The 22,560-nt window shown below is 44.0% G+C and overlaps 1 protein-coding gene across 4 annotated transcripts in view; it reads left to right on the top strand.

The window, feature by feature from the left end:
* The window catches only part of FAM107B (family with sequence similarity 107 member B), a 101,554-nt gene extending 84,439 nt beyond the window's left edge, over positions 1-17,115 (top strand). For 3 of the 4 annotated variants that reach the window (XR_014539414.1, XR_014539415.1, XR_014539416.1), the window contains 4 exons: positions 63-246; positions 11,348-11,501; positions 12,404-14,226; positions 14,451-17,115. Coding sequence is in view for 1 of the 4 variants with exons in the window: in XM_083575377.1 (XP_083431503.1) it covers positions 63-246; positions 11,348-11,501; positions 12,404-12,520 (455 nt within the window). In the remaining 3 variants the exon portion in view is untranslated. The other variant, XM_083575377.1, reaches the window with a different exon arrangement.
* The last annotated feature ends 5,445 nt before the right edge of the window (positions 17,116-22,560 follow it).

Here is a 22,560-nt window from a genome sequence, read left to right as displayed (position 1 = left end):
TTCACGTTTTCTTGTCGCTAAATAAAATGGATTGAGCCAAGGATGTTTTCTGTGCCTTACAGATAACTCAAGTGAGGATTCTGAATCCAGAGAGCCTTCTCTCATTCCCAGAAATATAATGGCTGAACCAGATTACATAGATGAAGACAATCCTGAGCTAATTAGACCCCAGAAACTAATTAATCCTGTGAAATCATCCCGGAATCATCAAGATCTTCATAGAGAGCTCCGCATGAATCAGAAAAGGTAAGAAATAAGGTGGTAAATTCTGTAGCTAACAGAACTTTAATTTCCAGTCACGAATGAACAGGCACCTTAATCCTGGAAATTAGCAACTGTCCTGTGCCCTTTCAGCTAATTCTTAATTTGAACTACAACTGCCGTTGGGGGCACAGTATATTTAGGCTTCTTCCTTCAATACAGACCCATGCATGTTTGTGGCTGCACAAAGGAGTTGTATTGGGGAGGGGAGCCTGAGCCTGAGTGAGGCCCGCTCTCGATCTCCCCACGGCTCATCTTTGGGGTCAACTATTGGTTTGGCAGGCATGTTAGTTGAGTATGTGTGTGTACCCTACTATTTCATAGAAAAATACCAAAGCGGCTTACCATAAGACATAAAACCATGCAATAAACTGTACAAAACTTAACATTTAACATACAGTTATGTGCACTCCACTTCCCTAAGCCGCGAGAAGTGCCAGGTGGCACGACATACCCAAATTTGGGTTCCTTCGTAAGGAGGAAACATAAGCCACTTGACGTAAGCACAGGTTGCATGCAGCACCACGGCTACAACTCCACGGCATCATTAAAATCCTGTCGCCACCCGTGAGGCAGTTCCATCTCTCTCACTTCCTCGCCTTGACTGTGCCGACAATCTCTTGGTCCCCTTTGCTTGGGAGAGTTCCCTATCTGAACATTTCAAAGTGGCCCAGTATGACGGAGCATCTCCTTGGCACTTCAGGTCCCTCGGACAGACATGGGCGGAGGATCCTGGGCAATTGCCACTCCTCTTGTCTAAGCCAGAGATGGCCTTAAGGCAAACCTATGGCATTTGTCCTCTTCGCTGATAGCAAAGTTCAGAACACTGCACATTTTGCTGCATCTTTGAACGTGCCCTGGAATACGGGTCCAAGTAGGCCTGCAACTTACAAAGGGATCACGTTCCATGGATCGCACCTAAAGCCAAAATTGCACACAGTCAGAACCTATTCAGTTCCATGGTGGGTGGGTTTACCAAAGTCATTTCCCCCAGAACCTCACCCCCTTTAAATTTTTGAAAACTTTTTGCCACACACACATAAAGCTGAATTTGCACAAGCTAAGTGTGTGCAAGTTGTGGGCTTTCTGAATATCTCACGCAGTCAGGGAGTCATTCTTTGGAAAAACAGAAGAGACTTCTTTGGCATAAATCATACTTTATTTATAGCATTAATCTAAAAAGTGCTATGAGAGTATTTTCAAGGGAAGAAGTTTGGTCCAATGTGCAGTAGGAGCAGTAACTCTCAACCCCCCTTAATCAAAGAAGCATATTGCAGAGTAGATGAAATGAGACAAATCCATGAAGTTCTATGTTGTCTGATCCTTCCTTTTATGTCTTTATAATTTAGTTTCATGGTGCGTACAGTGACCTTACCTCCAAGTTAAGCTTCTTTAATAAAGTTTACTTCTGTAGCATCCATACTTGTCAGGCTGTTGACCGTTCATGAAACTGATATTCTTCTAAACTTCATCTCAGTTGTCGCATGGTGAGAAAATCAATAGCAAGACCTTTAAAATTCTGTTCAGTCTGCAGAAAGTGTATGCTTATTACAGAGAGCCTCAACATTTTGCTTGTGGAAATTGATAGGACTTGGTTTGGTAGGACTATTTAAAACAGGAAACGAAAAGAGTGTTTTTCTTTTTGAACAGTTGTTGTTGTTTAGTCATTTAGTCGTGTCTGACTCTTCGTGACACCCATGGACCAGAGCACGCCAGGCCCTCCTGTCTTCCACTGCCTCCCGCAGTTTGGTCAGACTCATGTTTGTAGCTTCCAGAACACTGTCCCACCATCTCGTCCTCTGTCGTCCACTTCTCCTTGTGCCCTCCATCTTTCCCAACATCAGGGTCTTTTCCAGGGAGTCTTCTCTTCTCATGAGGTGGCCAAAGTATTGGAGCCTCAGCTTCAGGATCTGTCCTTCCAGTGAGCACTCAGGGCTGATTTCCTTCAGATAGGCTTGATCTTCTTGCAGTCCATGGGACTCTCAAGAGTCTCCTCCAGCACCATAATTCAAAAGCATCAGTTCTTTGGCAATCAGCCTTCTTTATGGTCCAGCTCTCACTTCCATACATCACTACTGGGAAAACCATAGCTTTAACTATACGGACCTTTGTTGGCAAGGTGATGTCTCTGCTTTTTAAGATGCTGTCTAGGTTTGTCATCGCTTTTCTCCCAAGAAGCAGGCATCTTTTAATTTCGTGGCTGCTGTCACCATCTGCAGTGATCATGGAACACAAGAAAGTAAAATCTCTCACTGCCTCCATTTCTTCCCCTTTTATTTGCCAGGAGGTGATGGGACCAGTGGTCACGATCTTAGTTTTTTTGATGTTGAGCTTCAGACCATATTTTGCACTCTCCTCTTTCACCTTCATTAAAAGGTTCTTTAATTCCTCCTCACTTTCTGCCAACAAGGTTGTGTCATCTGCATATCTGAGGTGGTTGATATTTCTTCCGGCGATCTTAATTCCGGCTTGGGATTCATCCGGCCCAGCCTTTCTCATGATGAATTCTGCATATAAGTTAAATAAACAGGGAGACAATATACAGCCTTGTCATACTCCTTTCCCAATTTTGAACCAATCAATTATTCCATATCCAGTTCTAACTAGCTTCTTGTCCCATAGAGATTTCTCAGGAGACAGATGAGGTGATCAGGCACTCCCATTTCTTTAAGAACTTGCCATAGTTTGCTGTGGTCGACACAGTCAAATGTGAATTTTGAACAATGTGTTTTGAAGAGTTAGCCAAAGGCAAACGGTTGTTTGCTGGAAAAGGACACTGACTGTATTTTTCAACATTCTGTATCAAATCTGATTTAGTCTTGTAATCTTACATTTGTATCCTGCAGTTCAGAATGAAGATGGCAATCTTCTGGTGTCCATCTGCCTGTTCCAAAATGTCAAGTTAAAAGAAATCTTTCCCTGATCAGAACTGTCCCCCCCACTGTCCCCCCCCCAATGGCAAGGCGGCCCTTTCCCCCCATCTCCTTACCTGGGAGAACGACAGGTGAGCATTCAAGGAGCCCTGGATGCCTCACACTGACTGAGCCCTCAGCAGCTGTTACTGGTCGAGTGGGCTGCAAACTGGGATGCCTCTCTAACTCTCCAGTGGAAGTTTAGGTGCTGCAAAGTGGACCTGTTCACAGAAACCCTAAAGGAAATCTGGGGAAAGACAGCCAAAGTAGTTTTGGAAGCCACATCTCAGCTGAGAAGCTCTTGGAGCTGATTCCTCTTTCCACATTCCTTCCTTATTGCTTCTTCTGCACCAGGGCCTTCTTCCGCAGGGCCTGCTGCCTCGCCTGCCTCCACAGTGGATCTAGCTTGTCACCTGGGGCTGAAGTGGTGGGGCTGTTGTTGCTGTGCTTGTTACATTTAGATTCCGCCTTTCCTCCAAGGAGCTCAAGGTGGTGTACGTAGTCCCCCCCCCCTCCATTTTGTCTTCACAACAACTCTGTGAGGTAGGCTAGGTTGAGAGGCTGTGACTGGCTGAAGGTCACCCAGTGAGCTTCACAGTCAAATGGGAACCCGCACCCTGGCCTCCCGGCTGCAGTGATGCACTTGCTTTGAACACGCACAAAGCAGCCATTGCCTGTATTAGATGCCACCTGCCCCCCACATTTTCATGGACTTCAAACTTCTGTTACAAAGGAGGGCACTGGCTCCTTCTGCCTCTGGGAGGGCCCATCAAAGCCTGACACCTTTCCTGGGAATTAGGGTCCAAGGTCTCCCTAGTGAACCCCTCTCCACAGTTGTTTAAGCACAGGTTCACAGGGCAAGGGGGAGACTGCAGCAAGGAGGAGGAATGCAAAGTGTTCCCTTTCTGCCCTAATTTTGCATCCAGTATGTTGCTGGCTTTGAATTCAGATCTACCCAGCCACTAGTAGTTCTTCCTAAAGAGTGATCAAGTTGACACAGAAGTGGAAGACAGAAATCATGGATTTCCTATTATAAAGCAGCACTAAGTTTTCAGTGGGGCACATTTCTGTTGTTCTAAAGTAAAAGGTAAAGGGACCCCTGACCATTAGGTCCAGTCGTGGACGACTCTGGGGTTGCGGCGCTCATCTCTCTTTATTGGCCGAGGGAGCCGGCGTACAGCTTCCGGGTCATGTGGCCTGCAGGAATAAGCTGCTTCTGGTGAACCAGAGCAGCGCACGGAAACGCTGTCCTAAAGTACTTGATCATAAAAAGACAACTTATTTCCCCCCTTTGTTTGTGATGTGAATGTTAATAGCATGTTCCTTTATAATAAAGCAAGGAAGGACATAAAAGTCCGAGCGATGACTGTGATAGCCAGAACAAGTAGATTTTTGCCTATTAATCTTCATGGCCAGTGTGACATTTTATCTTTCTGTCTGTACCACACAATTTGTCAAGTTTTTATCTCCTTTGGCTAAAACTCTCTTAAATGCCTTATTTTAACACACAAAAGTATTATTCAAAGGAGTCTGAAAAGTACACTCTTTTCAGTGCCAATATAGTAAGAGAAAGTTGGCAGTGAGTTATGCCCTACTTTAATTAACGGGATTAAGCATCAAAGTCCAACTACCACCTTGGAATTTTTTTATTAAAGACCTAGGGGAACTATTTTAAATTCAGTTTTCATTCAGTTTCAAAGCAGATTCAGGTGGAACTGAACTGCATCCACATAATAGCATAAAGTCCTTTAAGTAATCCGGAGACTTTTGTTTTCCCATACAAAGACATCCAATTACACAGTAAATCTCTCTTCAGTGCTTCCATTTTTCTTATTAACAGCAGAGTATATAATTCTAGATTTCCCCTAGTTTTCATTGAAATAGCAGTTTGTGAAGAAGCACATTGCAGACTTCTGGTACTAGGCTTCCTTTTTAAATTCTTGATTTTTATTTTAAAGGGAAAATGGGCTGCTCTATGGAGTGTTTTTTATAATAATTTTTTATTAGTTTTTAACAACGTATAAACAAAATGGTTGATGGATAACAGTCATCAGGATGTTCATTGGAGTATTTTAGGAAGGAGTACCAAGCTTAAAAAAAATGGTCCACATCAGATATATTATTCAAGGCATGTACCCTCTTCGTTTGTTTTTTGGATAGGGCAGTTGTCCAAACATTCTGTCACCATCGTGTGATATTCAGATGTTCAAGTCCTTTCCAAGTCTGTGCTGTAACTAATTGCCAGAAGAAAAGCCTGGAATCATTGAACCATAGAATTTTAGCCTTGGAAGGAACCCCGGGGGTCATCTAGTCCAACCCTCTGCGATGCAGGAATCTCAAATAGATCAAACATGACGGATGGCCCTCCAACCTCTGCTTCAAAACCTCCACCATGGGCCAAGGGAGTCCGTTCCACCCTTCTGACAGCTCAAATTATCAGAAATAATTCCTTAATGTAATAAAGCAAGGAGATCTTCCTTAAAAATAGTTAACGAACCCGAGCTTGGATTGCACAGCACTTTCTGATTTGCAATACTACTTATTTCCATGAATACGATGCCTTCCCAGAATGGCTGTACTAGTTCACGCGTCTCTGAAGCTGCCCTTGAGCACCACCTAGTGACAAGCACCCCGGGTGGAGCATGCATCTCCCTCTCTGCAAACCGACTTCGAAGCTCTGGGCGTGGGCTGCTCTGGCAGAGATGCCACTTGGCTCAGGAAGGCTGCTCTTGGGCTTCCGGGACTCAGGGAGGTCACACGTTAGGGATTGCGCTACCAGAACCACTCATAAGGCCGGCTTTTCAGAACAGGATTACATAGCATTGGTTTCCCAAAATATCATGGAAGATCAGAAGATAGTCAAATCACCTAGCTTCTATCATAGTGGAAAATAAAATATAATACTGTGTTGTTGTTTAGTCGTTTAGTCGTGTCCACCTCTTCGTGACCCCCTGGACCAGAGCAAATTAGGCACTCCTGTCTTCCACTGCCTCCCGCAGTTTAGACAAACTCACGTTGGTAGCTTCGAGAACACTGTCCAATCATCTCGTCCTCTGTCCCCTTCTTCTTATGCCCTCCATCTTTCTCAACATCAGGGTCTTTTCCAGGGAGTCTTCTCTTCTCATAAGGTGGCCAAAGTATTGGAGCCTCAACTTCAGGATCTGTCCTTCCAGTAAGCACTCAGGGCTGATTTCCTTCAGATAGGTTTGATCTTCTTGCAGTCCATGGGACTCTCAAGAGTCTCCTCCAGCACCATAATTCAAAAGCATCAATTCTTTGGCAATCAGCCTTCTTTATGGTCCAGCTCTCACTTCCATACATCATTACTGGGAAAACCATAGCTTTAACTATACAGACCTTTGTTGGCAAGGTGATGTCTCTGCTTTTTAAGATGCTGTCTAGGTTTGTCATCGCTTTTCTCCCAAGAAGCAGGCATCTGCAGTGATCATGGAACCCAAGAAAGTAAAATCTCTCACTGCCTCCATTTGTTCCCCATATCTAGTTCTAACTTATTCCATATCTAGTTCTAACTAGCTTCTTGTCCCATAGAGATTTCTCAGGAGACAGATGAGGTGATCAGGCACTCCCATTTCTTTAAGAACTTGCCATAGTTTGCTGTGGTCAACACATAGTTTGCTGTGGTCGACACAGTCAAAGGCTTTTGCATAGTCAATGAAGCAGAAGTAGATGTCTTTCTGGAACTCTCTAGCTTTCTCCATAATCCAGCGCATGTTTGCAATTTGGTCTCTGGTTCCTCTGCCCCTTCGAAATCCAGCTTGCACTTCTGGGAGTTCTCGGTCCACATACTGCTTAAGCCTGCCTTGTAGAATTTTAAGCATAACCTTGCTGGCGCGTGAACTGAGCGCAGTTGTGCGGTAGTTGGAGCATTTTTTGGCACTGCCCTTCTTTGGGACTGGGATCTAGACTGATCTTCTCCAATCCTCTGGCCATAATACTGTGGGTAAGATTATAAGAGAACGCCAGGACCCATAAGGCCTTTCCCAACAGAACTACTTCCTGAAGGACCATCCAGGCTGGAGGGGAGAAGAGTCAGTCCTGTGCTGCTGCCCCCCCCCCCCGGCCGGCCAGCTGATTGACTTCATTATCTTATTTATACAGCTTTTATTCATTCTTATTGTCACATTGTTTTTAGCTGTTTTTTTAGAAACATGTATGTAATTATTATGTTGCCTGGAAAGCAACATAATAATTACATACATTAGAGTAAATATGCATCAGTATGTAAATGGCATCAGTGAAGCAAAAAACCACATCAAGGGTTTTCTTGTAGCGGAGGTTTAGTGACCTATTTCCTAAGTCCATATAGGTAAAATAGATTGTACACTATAACCCCTTATTATTTTTGCATAGTAATTTTGGTTTTCAGAGTGTCTCTAACGATGACACTCTTCGTTTATATTTCTGTAATATACTTGCCTCTTCTTTTTTGAAAGGTAGTGATGTTGCTGTCTTTTGCTGCCTAAATAAACTCTTTCCCTCCCCAAAACTCAAGGAAGTGAGGATTTTGAAGATCATTAGGGTGCACGCTTCTGCCTTTACAGAAAACGTTGACAAACTCCGAATGCGTTCTGCTCGTTGACAGAGCCATTGAAATAGGAAAAATGCATAAACATTATGAAGATTCAGTCATAAACCGTTGTTCAAAAACTATTTCTGCCATAGCAGTAATCTTTAAATTTCACATTGGCTTTTGAGAATTGGACATGGAACTATTATGGGTGTTAAGAGGGCGCATTCTGCGATGCATGCTCTGTTGGACTGCACTACTGGCCAGATATTTGAGGCTTTGTCTCATCACTGTCGCTTTTGCCCAGAAGAAATCCAGCACTTCTCTGAAACTCTGTGATACAGGGTAATAGTGGAAGTGATTTATATTTGGGGTGGGGGTGGGGGAACTAACCTGTTGTTTCAGTTCTTCTAATTAATGATAAGCTTCCAGGGAGTCACGGTCTGAATCTCTGCGCTAGAGTAACCTCTGTAGTTCATTGTCATGAGATGTGCCTCTTTCCCCTCCTCTCTTTGCTTAAAATATTACTCAAAATGCGTTCTTTCCTCACATACTGCATGCATTAAGTGTGCCATCTCTAAGTTTGGAAGCCCATGAGGATTTTGTATCTTGGGCTTTATTGCATCTTCACAATATTTCCTTACTTGTTCATTTTCTCATTTTATGTGATCTTTCACACAACATAAAAGTCACTTCTAGGAATCTAGAAAAAATGCTGTTGCAGCCCAGTTAACTTGGGTAATGGTGAGAGTTTCGTACTGATGAAATTTGGGGCAGTATAGTAGCATACAGATATTTCCTGTCATTTAAAATTTAGCACAACTTGGCAGTATATAGTGATCGAAAAGCCACAGTTCTCAAAAACCTCACACATACATTATGTAAAAGAATGAAAGTTTACTACCCCCCCTCGCTCGCTCTCCCCACCTCTTTTCTCCCCCAACCTTATACTGTATGCAACATCCAAGTCTCACATTGAATATGACTGATCTGTAGAAAGGACTTTATGATCTGAAAACAGAGATGATGTATGTACCTTTGTAACCCAAGAAAATCTTAATAAAAATGTTTTGTTTTGTTCAAAAAAGCCGCAGTTCCGAAGCAAACAAAGTGCCACAGTGCAAAAGAAATGTTAGAAACCAGAAGTTCTAGCATTACAACCAGCACTAAGGTAAAGGTAAAGGTACCCCTGCCCGTACAGGCCAGTCTTGCCAGACTCTAGGGTTGTGCGCTCATCTCACTCTATAGGCCGGGAGCCAGCGCTGTCCGCAGACACTTCCGGGTCACGTGGCCAGCGTGACAAGCTGCATCTGGCGAGCCAGCGCAGCACACGGAAACGCCGTTTACCTTCCCGCTGGTAAGCGGTCCCTATTTATCTACTTGCACCCGGGGGTGCTTTTGAACTGCTAGGTTGGCAGGCGCTGGGACCGAACAACGGGAGCGCACCCCACCGCGGGGATTCGAACCGCCGACCATGTGATCGGCAAGTCCTAGGCGCTGAGATTTTACCCACAGCGCCACCCGCATTAAACCCGACATCTGAATGCAGCCTTGATTCCTTCCTTCCTTCCTTTCTTCCTTCCTTCCACCCATCACATGACTTGAGGGTGGGAGCACAGAGTTCTTGTCACTGGGATCTTTTGCATTATAAACAAAAATGATGAAATGGGTAAAGAGTGATGGAGGTTTAAATATGTTAACAAGCTGTAAGATATATATTACGAAATCTAGTAAAATGGTATTTTTACTGTTGCTAAATATTTCATCTTGCCAGAAGCATAATATACAGAAATTGAACAATGCATAATATATCAAGTCATTCGTGGACTTAATAGTAAAATATCTCAAGTAGCAATTTGGCTTTGAGATGATTTGAGGAAAAATTTGGGGGAAGTGGGCTGTTCTTCTACAGATGGTTCCATACCTTGAAGCAGATTTTAAAAACTCCTTTAGAAACAGGCAAAGGAGGAAGCTTTGTGAAAATGTGCTCAGTATCTGGTGCTAAAGTTAACGTGCCAAACAACTACAGTATATTTTGAAGAGGCCATATATTCTTCAAGGTAAATGATAAAAATAGCAGTGAAGTGAAGGCCACAAGGACTCATCTTTTTTAGCTTAGATTTTTCTTCTTCTTGGCTTAAATGTTTTATTTTCATGAAAATTTCCCATCCCTCTTCCAGGAAGGCTGAATAATTCAGATGATAGGACCCTGTTTCAGACTGCAGGGTGAAATAACGGTGGAACTCACTTTAAAAGTGAAGTGGTGGGCGGGGGGAGTACCTGTGGTGCTGAAAATGGGGTGCCTGTGTCACAGTCCGTGCCTCCCCTTCCACACCTTCTGTAATCAGGTCATTGTGTCGTGTGCTTCCAGTCTTTCCCAGGGAAAAGCACAAAGTGGCGTCATGTCTCAAGATTGGACCCGATGTTGTGGCGAGGGAAGACTCGATGGGCATTCTGCCCACAGCTCCCTCCAAGCTCACTTTGTTGAGCTGCCCCACAAAGCCCGGGTTTTGCTGCCTGGGGGAGCGGGGGGGGGGAGCTGGATGACACCTTCCTTCACCAATTTGCTCCCCAATGTTCTTGGTGTGAAATCAAGAGAATGAGCTAAACGTGTATCCAAGGACTGAATTGGGCTCACGTTTCTGTTGCCTGAAGATCAGTAATATCTTTTCTCTTTTCATAGGGAGCATGTAATGGCTTAACTTGGGAATTTGAGAGCAAGAGGGAAATGGAACCAGTATTTTATCGTTTGAAAAGACCTGGTGGAATGCTCTGTCCCAGGAGACTAGGGCCCTTCAGGATTTAACCTCCTTCCGTCAGGCCTGTAAGACCGAGCTATTCCACCTGGCCTTTAATTTGAATTCAGCCTGATCTTTTATTTCCCTTCTCTTCCCTCCCCTTTTATGAAGATCACCCGCTCTGAGACCCCACAGCTAATTCTCCCCTGGCCGCCTCGCTGGCCCAAGTAGGACCAATTCAGCCATCTAGCCCTGGGGATTATCTAATTGATTTTTGAATTTTATTGTTATTCATGTTTTTATATGGTAGTTTATGCAGCTTTTATAATTAAGTGTTTTAAAGTGTTTTAAATTTGTTGTGAGCCGCCCTGAGCCTGGTTTTTGAACTGGGAAGGGCGGGGTATAAATAAAATTATTATCATCATCATTATCATCATCATCATCAAAGTTTCATGTATCCAAACAACTTTGATGTGATTATCCGTATCCTAGATTGGGAAACTGATCTCAAATTTGAACAGCTTAACTAAGATGATACAGTCAAATGGAGAGCAGCCCCCCATGGCTGCAACGTTTAGTCAATCAGTTGGATTGATCTAAAAACATTTTTCATTCAAAAGGTACTCCCCAATAAACCTATTTACAAAAACATCCTGTTGCAGGCAATTTTTTAAAAAGTACTTACTGGTGCTGGTTGCAGGTTATTTTCTTGGGCGGGATTGCTTTTTCTAAGGCTCTGCATGTTACAAATGTGTGCATGTTATCTGAAAACAAACTATTCATATGATTTAGTCAAATAAATGTATATGATCGCCTGATTTCTCACCAGATGGCTGTCCTCTGATATAATGGGAATATGTCATATCAATAAGTAACTCAACGCAGAACCCTCTCCCTTCTTTTGATAGGGGTCTTGCTCCTCAGAATAAGCCGGAGCTGCAAAAGGTGATGGAAAGACGAAAAAGAGATCAAGTTATCAAGCAACAGAAGGAGGAGGAGGCACAAAAGAAGAGATCGGACCTGGAAATAGAGCTACTCAAACGACAACAGAAATTAGAACAGGTAAGAGGGCAGGAAAATGGTATAGAATAGACTCGAGGAGCTTCTCTTCTCTTTATTATAAAGGTAAAGGGACCCCTGACCATCAGGTCCAGTCGTGACCGATTCTGGGGTTGCAGCGCTCATCTCGCTTTATTGGCCGAGGGAGCTGGTGTTTGTCTGCAGACAGCTTCCGGGTCATGTGGCCAGCATGACTAAGCCGCTTCTGGCGAACCAGAGCAGCGCATGGAAACACAATTTACCTTCCCACCAGAGCGGTACCTATTTATCTACTTGCACTTTGAGGTGCTTTTGAACTGCTAGGTTGGCAGGAGCAGGGACTGAGCAACAGGAGCTCACCCCGTCGCGGGGATTCAAACCGCCGACTTTCTGATCGGCAAGTCCTAGGCTCTGTGGTTTAACCCACAGCGCCACCCGTGTCCTCTCTTTATTATATATTTCATTAAAAATTATATACCAAAACCTCAAAGCGGTTTACAAAAAAGATAAAATAATAAAATTATCTAGATCAGATTAATGAATTCAGTACCACAGAATGTGCTGGAAACTCTTTCAAAATATAAAAAGAAAATGTGATTGTTAGTTCCACAGCTGACTTTTGAAAACAATTGGTAATACTAGGTTTAAAAATTATAGGGGAAGATTCATGGAAGAGAAGTGTTGTAAATATCGATCAGGCAAGATGATCAGGGAATGTGTTCTCATTCTCTCAGGGTGACCCTGGAAAGTTGGAAGTGAGGGACCAGGTAGTGAAATAGATCCAGATCCTCCTTGTGCATGTATGCTGCCATCGAGGCTGAGCCTTGCTGAGTCTGGTTACGTTCACTGCTTGCAATTAATATTTTGAGAAATGCCACTCTGATCATTTCTTCCTTTTTAAAAATTTGATCTCTTTTTGTTTTAAGCTTGAACTTGAAAAGCAGAAGATCCAGGAGGAGCAAGAGAACGCACCTGAATTTGTAAAAGTGAAAGGCAATTTGAGGAGGACAGCGCAAGAAGCTGCAGAAGCTCAAGACTCCTAGAAGAAGGGCCCTTTCGGACTTGAAGCCATTTCCCCAGTGGCTGCTGCGTTGAGGCGTCTGCCGGATCTCTCACCCAGTTGCCCTGAATCTGGGTGGAAAATGAGCTCGTACGAGGAGGTCAACGTCTGGAACATGTGCAGATGAATGATTGCACACCAGATAAAACTCGCCAATAATAATGTGGAGACCAGAGGATAAACAAGCAACCTGTTGTCAATTGAAAGTAGTTGACCCCGGGAGGGAAACAGATTTGAGTTGTTGACATTGCTTGCTTATTCCTGATCCGAGCTTAGTGGGCATCTCAGGCTTAGTGTGTGTTAATTTTTTTTTTTTTGTATTTCCCACTTTGTGAAGTTCTGCTATGCAGAAGAGCAAAGTGTTCTGAAACCACTCCTTGTCACATTTTGTGTGGAAACCCTCCTTCAGAAATGACGCCCCCCCTCCCCGCTCCACAGTCTCTAATGTACATAGACGTTCCTTTAGACTTGAAGTTGGAGTTCTTTTGTCCTGCTACTTGTGTGTGGGCCAAGGTGTGTCTTATTGCCATGAGGGAGTCTGTAAGAAATGATTTATAAGAAAGAACTTAATGTCTTCTTCTGCCATTGGGCAGTTTAAGGGTGTTGGTCGCCTGCGCCTTTCTGGCCCACTGCGCATTTGTGGTGCTGGAATGCTCACGGATGAGTGGCTAGTTTTCTCCTCCTCCAACCTTGCTAAGCAGCCATGCTGCTTTTACCACGTTGTTCTTCCTGTGCGATGTGCACTTGGCCATGTCTAAATTGCCACTGGCCTTTTGTTCGTTTGTTCTTTCCTTCACGGGATCTAGCATACTAGATCCAGCCCTACGCTGCAGGGGGTGGGGTGGCCTATGTTCTCTTGGCAGCAGTCCCCGTTGTGCTGCATGGACTTTGAAAAACAGTTTGTGGACCACTTTGCGGAACAGCATGCTGCTCTTCAAAGAAGAACACAAAATCTAAAACAAACTGGGCATGCTTGAACTCGCACAGGCCTTTTGGAGCTGAATTAGTTGTTTTTAGGGTTCTTTGTGCTTTGGGCAGTTTGAAAACAAATCCCGCAGGCATCTGGTTGGCCCCAGGATGCTGGACTCGATGGGCCATTGGGCTGCTCCAGCAGGCTATTCCTACATTCTCAAATGGCCGTAAAATTCAGCCCTGCAGGTACAAACACTTGCAACTGCTTCTCAGAGCTTGACTACAGGGTAGAATATCTAGGAGCTTGAAATCATTATGAATTCCGTTGCCTGCCCATGCAGTCCTATACATGTCTACTTTGAAGTAAGTTCCACTGAGCTCATTGGGACTTACTTCCAGATAGCTTACAACCCCCGACCCACTTACCACCGGGAGGCATATATATTTTTTCTGGACGCATGACCCAGGTGGCCATTTTTATTTTTATCTTTTGGAAAGCTTGATTTCTGTGGTTCATTTCCCTGTTCAATTGATGGAAAACCACTGAAGCCCAGATGCAAAACTATATACTGTCAGTGGGGTAAGAGGGGAAGCCATTTAAAGGGAAAATGCCAATTTATTATTTTTCCTAGATTTCTATCCATCTCTTCCAGCTAGGTTTAGCAGCTTTTACAATTACATTTAAAATCACTGGGCATGAGGCCCAGTGTACAGGATAGCCCATGATGCTCCAATCTGGATATGGTCCTTAGACATGTTTTTAGTTTTCTACTAAAAGTCTGCAATCTGGGTGCTTTAGATGTGGAAGCCTGCAATACTTATGCATAACTAGAAACAAAAGAACCTAAAATATGGACATTCAGGTCCTCTTCTAAACACAGTCTCTGACCTTAGTGATTCCAGTACTCTTGTGTGTGAGAGAGAAACGTATATAAATAATTATTGCATTTTTTGTTTGGGGTGTGCAGCTGAGTGATGCCTACTGCTGGAAACCTGCAAAGCTGGCGTTTCAGCAAAGGCCAAAATGATTGCTTGAAAAATTCTCAAGATAGCTTCAGATCATACATGTGTCAGTAGCTGCAATTCAACAGCTGCTTACATCTACATTAGATGAGGATCATGTCCATCGGCTTGTTCTGGCAAGCTGAGCAAAATGAATCTTTCTTTTGCAATTATATCCAAGCAAAAAGCGTTTGATACCAATACCAGCTTGTGAAAGTGATGTGTTCTGTCATTGCTGCAGGCGCTGGAAATTGGAAAAACAATTTCAGGACTGGTTCCTGGGGACCAAATGTTGACAAAGAGCAGCCTTGCCTTTGGCATAAAGCTTTTCAAGTTGTCAGGGCCCAAGCAGCTCTTCAGAGAATAAAATCGCATTATAAATCCAAGTCAATGATAAATAAGTTTTGCCAAGATTTAATTTACTTCTAATTTAAATCCTGACATGGCTTATTTATCATTGGCATGGACTAACATTTTTGGAAGAGAGTGTGGATGTCCCTAATATGAAACCCATTAATAAAGCGATGCTATTGGGTTGCTTAATGTTGGCCAAATCTGGGGTCTTTATTTTAGAAGCAGTGGCATCTTGGGCTGCTTTTGCAAAGCAGACTCCTAAATGCCCAGTAGCTGCCTTGATTTCATTCCTTCTCATTAGTATGTAGATGGAAGTTGTGGATATTTCTAATCTCAAAAAAAGGTCACAGCCCATGTAGTTGCACTGCGTCGGCTTTGCCACTGATTTCCCCTACCTTAGCCTAACTTTCTGTACTGCCGTTGGGGTGGGAGGAGCACCCAGAAAAACCTGCCTTAATGCTTTTATTTTATTTTTTTAAAATTATACTTATTGGCTTTTAAGAACTTTAAAAAATAACCGTAACTGAAAAAAGATGACTGCATGTGAAATGTCTCCCTGTGTAGCTCCAACTGATGCTGCTCCCTGACCTTCCCCCTTCTCCCTCTTGCCTTTTCTCCTGCATTTCCTCCCTCCTTATGTCTACGCAATTTCTCCTCCTTTTTCTTCACCTTGTGCTCAAGCTGCCATCGCTCCCACCTCCGTCTGCTCCCAAAGCCGCCAGCAGCTTACAAAGGCAGTCTCTTCGCTTTGGCTTCCTCTCCTCCACTCGCTGTTTTTCCTCCCTTCTCTAGGTGTGTGTGGGGGGGGGGCTTTGGCAAGATTTTACCAGAAATGAGCGCCAGTTCTGGTGCTGCAGGGGTTCTGTTGGGGGGGGGTTCTGCCCCCCCATGGCAGGGTCTTCACACACCCCCTGCTGCTGCCAAGACCACAGCGGTGCGCAAAGGTAGCCCTTCTGCTCCGCCTTTTCCAGTGGCTGTTTTCCATCCTCCCGTTTCCGTTTTCCTCATTGTTCTGCCTCCTTTTGTTCTTTGGTGCCTCCTCTTCCTCATGAGAAGCTGCAGTTCTCTTTGTCCTTGGCATTTCTGCCTCTTTCACCACAGAAACTGAGAAGCACGCGGGAAGGGCACCCCCATCTCCCAGGAGAGCCTCCAGCAAGGGGCCTCCTTAACGCTCCAGTTAGCTGCTGCATGTTTCTGAGGCTGGTTTTTTTTATAGATAATCAGGAAGACTTCGAGAGTCCAGTTCCATTGCAAGCTTCTGGCTCAATAGGTAAATTAAGGTGTTCACAACAACTTGGGAGTAATGATTCCAAAATAAGACAGATGCATTTTAGCCCAAAGCCCTCTGAACGTGATAGAGAGAAGCCCTAAGATCATAGCATTGTAGGACAGGAGGCCAAGGCTCATCTAGTACAGCCTCCTGAAATGCAGGAATCTCAACACATGGTTCCCTATCCAGTTTGAAACCAGACCAGACCCTGCTTGGCTTCTCAAATGTCCTGGCAGGTTTATTGCTGCCCTGCTCCATCACTGAGCTCTGAGTCAGACCTTTAGCTGAATGCACAGAGGAACCTCTCTGGTCCCAAGTCCTTCTGGATGGTGGGCTCAGCTGCCTTCTGAGGTAAGGAGAGACGTTTCCTATAGTGCTTGAGGGGATCAGCCCTGCTTTGTAGATACAGCACGTATGTAGTAATCTTCGGGGAGGGGGAGAGTAATACTACTAAACTACTAGTAGAATGTGAACCTGCTTTAGCCCATATCAGAAGTCTGCCAGACTTTTTGTGTAGGAATCCAGAATCTTGTTATGTGTTGGTATGACGGACCTGACAAATGCTGTCAAATTGCTTGAACTTTTTCCCCTTTTGTTTTTCCTTAATTTGTGGAGCTGAATTAACAGCTTTCACAACTGAGATTCTGTTCACCTTTCTACCTTGTTCTAAATCTTCAATCTGCTTAATATTTTCAGTTGTACTACCTTGGTTTGAAAATGCCTGACTCTTTTTACAACTGATGAATGCTTTTAACTGATGAATGCTTTTAAAACCTGCTTTATTTTTAGCAAGTTAAGATAGCAAATTAATATTACCCCCCTTCTCTTGGAGTGGAGTTAGTCTCTTTTATGTCTCCATTTGTTTCTGTGTGTACATATATAAATATTAAAAAGGGAGCCTTAATGGGATTTGTTTTCGTAATTTAATATTTTTTGTATTTGCTCTTGCCTATTGGTTTTTAACAAAGTGTTACAGAATTGAGGATGGAATTCTTAGAACCAAAGTTAATACTTAATAAAAATCTTCTACATGCTTGGAATATGCAATTGTGTGGGTGTGTGACCTTGGTCTCCACTGCATTCAACTTTAGTCACTTCACATTGAATTTTGCCTCTTGCAGGGAATAATGCCAAGGTCACATTGACTGACCTTTCAAATTACTTCCATGGCTATACACATACAAGGTGTAATTGACTGATAAAATTAGTTTGGCAGAGGCCAGTCTCCCAACTTCCTTGCATTTAGAAGTCTGGAGCAAAGATTTTTTTACTCTGGATAGTGGAGTCTTAAATGACGTTTGTTCCACTTCTGCCATCTCTCAGCAAATGATGCAGTGTTGAGCTGCAGCTTCTGTCTGTGCCCTCGGACATCCCAGTGGTCAGCTGAATGCACTTGGTTCAGGTGAGATGTGTTTATCTGCAGCCATAAGAATGAAGCATTCATGTTGCTCCTAAAAGTGAAGTGCAGTTATTGTAAGGCTAGGAAGATGCTGAACAATTGGACACAAAAGGTCTGAGTTGTCAGCCCTGCCTTTATATAAACCATATTATGGTTTCCTAGGACATATTCAAAAAGCTAACTTTGCTCCAAGCATGATATTTTGTTGTGAAACCCTCAGTCTTGACCACCCTGCAGCAGCTTGCATTTGTGTAAAGAAAGCTGTCCCCCTAAGCAGAGTAGGGAAACTTCTAGTATATTTGTTTCCTTGAGGGTTTCCTTCTTTTAGTATAATAGATCTAGTGCTGACAAGAAAATTAAAACCCTCAAGGGTAGCCATTTCCAGTTGTGCATGGCAATTTAGATGAAGGTTTACAGGGAAAGCCCAGCTACAACTTAACATGGCACCCAGGCCACCTCCAAAATCTGCTTTGCTTGTGGTTAAAATTTACTAGGTAAGCCAGAATCCAGGATGGTGTACTTTAACAAGTTGCCTTTAACAACATTTCAGTGCTGCTCTTTAAGAAATAATGCAGTGGTGCAGGGATTGCTAGCTTTCAAAGGAACAGTGTTTTGCTTCCAACAGTTCCTGCACAGCTTTTAAGACTGGCAGCTTCTGCATAGTTTGAGGCCCTCCTAGTTTTAGCTCTGAATTCTGATGGCTTTAAGTCCTGAATTGTCCATTGAGGGGGAGAGTCTTATTTTGTCCATAGCCAGTATTTTCAAATGACATGAAATGTTTCACAATGCTAAGTGTGTTCATCACGCAACTGGTTATCTTCAGTTGCCAAGCAACGGGTAAAAGGGTTGTCAGTTTGCAGTCTACAGCAATGGGCAGATGGGGGCCTGGAACTGTTCTTGCCTATTCCTTCCCCTCCTGTAGCAGGAAACAGGACTCCAAATTTGGTTGGCTGTCTTCCATTTGATTGGTGCACTTGAAGAAGAGCATCTGAGAACTTCTGCTTTCAATGAGGCTCTGGCTTTTCTGTTACAGGAGAAATGCGCTTTCTGAACTCCCATCACTCCTCACAGAAGAACACTGGAACCATGTTGGGGGGACTGGCTTCATTGGGTCCTGATTGGGAGGGGATGAATGACGACTGGCATGGTTTTCCTTGCCTGATCCCTTCCACATGACTACATGACTAAATGGGTATGCCCTGTTGCGAGCACTCCCTTAGCGACTCCTCTTCCATTCCAGTGCTTGCTGGCCTCCCCCCAACCCAACGTGGGACCTTCCCTGGCCTTGTTGCAGCCTCAGCTTTAGTCCTCTGAGGAAAGCGGAGCCTCTTTTCCCCTGCTGCTTCCTGCGCATCCTGCTTTCCTTCTGGGCAGACCACCCAGTTTTAAGAAGGATGGTGTAATCCAAGGAATGCCTTGCCTGCTGCTGCTGCTTCAGTTTCAGTGATGGCAGCAATGGCTGCATCGTGTTCCTTGGAGGCCAGCTCTGCTGTCTTCTCCACAGCCCCCCTTCCATTGCCCCCTCTGCAGCAGCCTCTCAGCGAATCGTAGGTGCTGCTATCTCCTCCCACCTCAAGGGAGGAAATGGCAGAGGCTGCCCCCTGGTGTCTCCTGGGCTCTGCACCTACCCAGCATGATGCCGAGGGGCCAATTTCCCACCCACAATGGCCCCCTTGTTCCCAAGGTAGCTCTTTGTTCCCACCTTGTTCCTGATGTAGATCTTCACTCCCTGCTTCTTTCCTGGTGGGGTGGGGGGAGCATTTTGTGGTTCACTTCAGGTGCCCCAATGCCTTGGGCTGGCCCTGGCCGTCTAGTCCCCCTGGGTCATGACGCGTCAAGCCAGAGGAAGAGGTCTTGCAGAGATGCTGCCGCCCGGCCTGCTGCTGCTTTATGCAGACATAAAAGAAACAAGCCGAGACATGACAATGAAAAGGCAACAGCCGCAGGAGCTAAAATGCAAAAGTGTGACCATTTCTTTCTAAGTAGCAGGACTTTTTGAAAGAAAGAAAAAATTAACTTCATGCCTACCAGCAAAGCATGACCTTCAAATAGATACTCTATTTGGATGAAACTGCCACCATATCTCAGAAGGGTGGATGACGGCACATCAGGTCTTAGCCTTGCTTCTGCCAGAGGCACAAAATCCCAGGAGGAGATTGCAAGTGATATTTTGGATGTGGCTCAAGCAGTTGCATTTCTCCCATTCTAGTAAATTATTTTGATAGCAATGTTGTTGTGGATGGGCTCTCTTAGCCATTGTTTATACACTGACCTTTCCACTAAAAGAAGATCCTCTGGTTTTGTGTTCATGTTTTAAAAAGCTCGCCCTAGCTGAAGAACAATACGGCTTTCGTTGCATCTTTCAAAGCAGCGTGGTGGGGCCTGATTCTGAGATGGTTGGGCACCTGTCGGTTAAGTTGGTCGTGTTTATATATCTCTTATGGAAAATATAAACAGCAGTACCTAATGTTTTGATAGCCTTAGGCTTCTAATTCAGCTTCTCTGCTGTAATTATACTTAGGTTAGTGATAGAAAATTGATCTGTCTTCATGTGGCTGGTCATGCACACTTCTGTGAGAGTACATACATTGATGCTTTTATTGTTAAATTGATTTGGGATGTTTCATGGGAAGTGATTGATAAATGAAATTAATAAATACTTCGGGCAAAAATGGAATCGTTCGTAAACAGTTCAATAAAGGGAGTATCATTTATTTTAAGAGTTCTCCATTAGTGATAGCCAAAATGGTACTCCCCAGATGTTCAACAGCTCAACATCATCCCTGATTATTAACTGCAGGCAGAGATTCCTGGGAGTTGTGGTCCAGAACATCTGGTGGGCATCACATTGGCTGCCAGTGCAGTGCATTTAGCAGCTGTAGTCACTTAGCCAGCCCATGTGGACATTTAGCCATGGGAGCGCACAGAGAGCTCATTGTGTGGAAGCCAGTTCTAGTCACAAACAACAAGCATGAGTCAAGAACAAAGGGATTGCTTTGTTGGATGAGACCAAGATCCATCTGGTGGCCAGCTAGCCGCCTTGAAGCAGTCACAATGAAGGATGCTTGAGGAATGTGACCTCCTTGAGTTACCAGATGAACTGACCTGGTCCATGACTCCTGGATGAATGGCAGATCAGAGGGTTTGGATTTTGTACTTCTCTGCATATCGCAATGGAATTCTCAGCTCCGGAAAAAAAAATGCATATTTGGGGAAAGTTCTTAAACCAAAGCATTCTTAAACCAAGGCGTGCTTTCCCATAGCAGTGGGGGACTCAATTTACAAATGGAACACATTCAACAGGAAGCGAAACATGTTCTGCTTCCAAGGCAAAGTTCACAAACCAAAACACCTACTTCCGGGTTTGCAGCGTTCTTAATCCAAGTTGTTCATTAACTAAGCTGTTCTTAAACCAAGGTACCACTGTACACATGTTTTCATGCATTTTTTATTTAAAAAATGACAGATTATTGTAGAAACGGGAGCACAATGATCGATGAACTAACACTTTCAAAAGTGTCACGGGCGGCAAGTTGGCTTTGCTCATCCCTACTTGCAAACAAGGAGTGAAACCAAGTCTCTCTTTTTAAAAGATAGGCTTCTTGTGAGGCATCCCAACTTCTCCAGAAGTCGCCGTGGCAACAGGATGTGTGGAAATCCCCGAGTTACATTTTGACATTTTTTTTGTTCGTTTGTCTCCATTCAGTCTAAAAGACAACACAAGGGGAGGAAAGTAGTGCCCCCTCTGAAAAACCTAAAAAGCCAAAAGCCACCTCATTACTGGAGCCTGTGAAAATGATGGGTGAATCAAAATGAACTGGGAATTAAAATAGCACTATCATCCTGAATCAATATTTCAGTAGGATAAACCTATAAAAGTTGTAGGATATAAACCAATATTTTCCCAGAGGGTCCTGGCTTCTTTATAATATTATTCTGGAATCATCAAGGGGAAACTAGTAGTATTCCTCACTCCCTTCCCCCTGGGATGTACGTAAGCTGGAGAGTGTTGGGTGTGTTTGTGAAATTGCACCCTTTTAAGTTTTGTATCCAAGAAGACTAGCAGGCTGAAACAACGTGCTCTAGAATATGCTCTAAGCTTTGTGATGGATGCTTCCAGTTCTTCAGGCATCTTGGTGTGGAAGTTGGAAACCTATGCAGGGTGTATTTGGTCTCAAGCCCTTGGTGAGTGAGGGACTTCCCCTGCATGTGAAGACAGCCTCCAGCGGATTGAGTGAACAAGACCAAGAGTGGGACCAGAGATCAAGAAGGCGGTTTCTGCATGTGCTGTAGAGGGAAGTGAGGGGAAGATGGGGCTCATCAACCTGGGAAGGGAGCCCATCTAGGAGAAGGAAAACTCTGAGCCTGAAGCTCCATTTTCTTGCAGGGTATCTTCTGGAGAAGAAAAGGATAAGGAGTAAACCCTACACAAATCTGGAGTGGAGTCCCTAAGATGGTTTGATGGTGCCTTGAAAGTTGATCAAACAATTCCTTCAGCTTTAATGAGCCTTAAGTCAGCATGAGGAGGTTTTTTGTTTTTTGTTTTAATGTTAACTCTGGAAGTGCAAAAAAATTAAGATTGCTAAAATTTGAAATTGAGAGAAAGCAAAATTGCAAGATTGCCCATCCCTAGGCATGGACTTGGATTTGTTGTCTGGGAGGCTGCACTAGGGTGGGAAAATATCATTTTAAAAACACAGGGTGTAAAGGAGAGAAAGGTCTGCCAATAGGCTTATGAGGAGACTTCCACCTCCATGATTCTTCACCCATTTTATTTCTCATCCACCACTGCCATACAAGGAAGAGGCAATGGTGGACTTGAGGTCTGTGGGCATTGCCTGTCTGCCTAGTAATGGTTGCCAAAAGTGGGTTAGCTGAGGGCTCCCCTTCATCCATTTTGGTGATTGTCAGCAGAGCCCGTGGCCCCTTTCCAAATTGTTGATGTGCCCAAAGGATGCCAGTGTTAAGTCCTCTAGGTTCACACACTTGGAAACCACCTTCCTCCTGCAAATCGATTAAAAGGGAGGGTGCAGGGTTAGGTCTGTAACAGAGCTACACTACCCAGGGATGTGTCTTCCTTGGCAAA

The sequence above is a fragment of the Podarcis filfolensis genome (genome assembly GCF_964270895.1).
Source record: "Podarcis filfolensis genome assembly, chromosome: 10".
Lineage (NCBI taxonomy): Eukaryota > Metazoa > Chordata > Lepidosauria > Squamata > Lacertidae > Podarcis > Podarcis filfolensis.
Note: the sequence above shows the minus strand (reverse complement) of the source record. Positions and strands in the feature narration are given on the sequence as shown.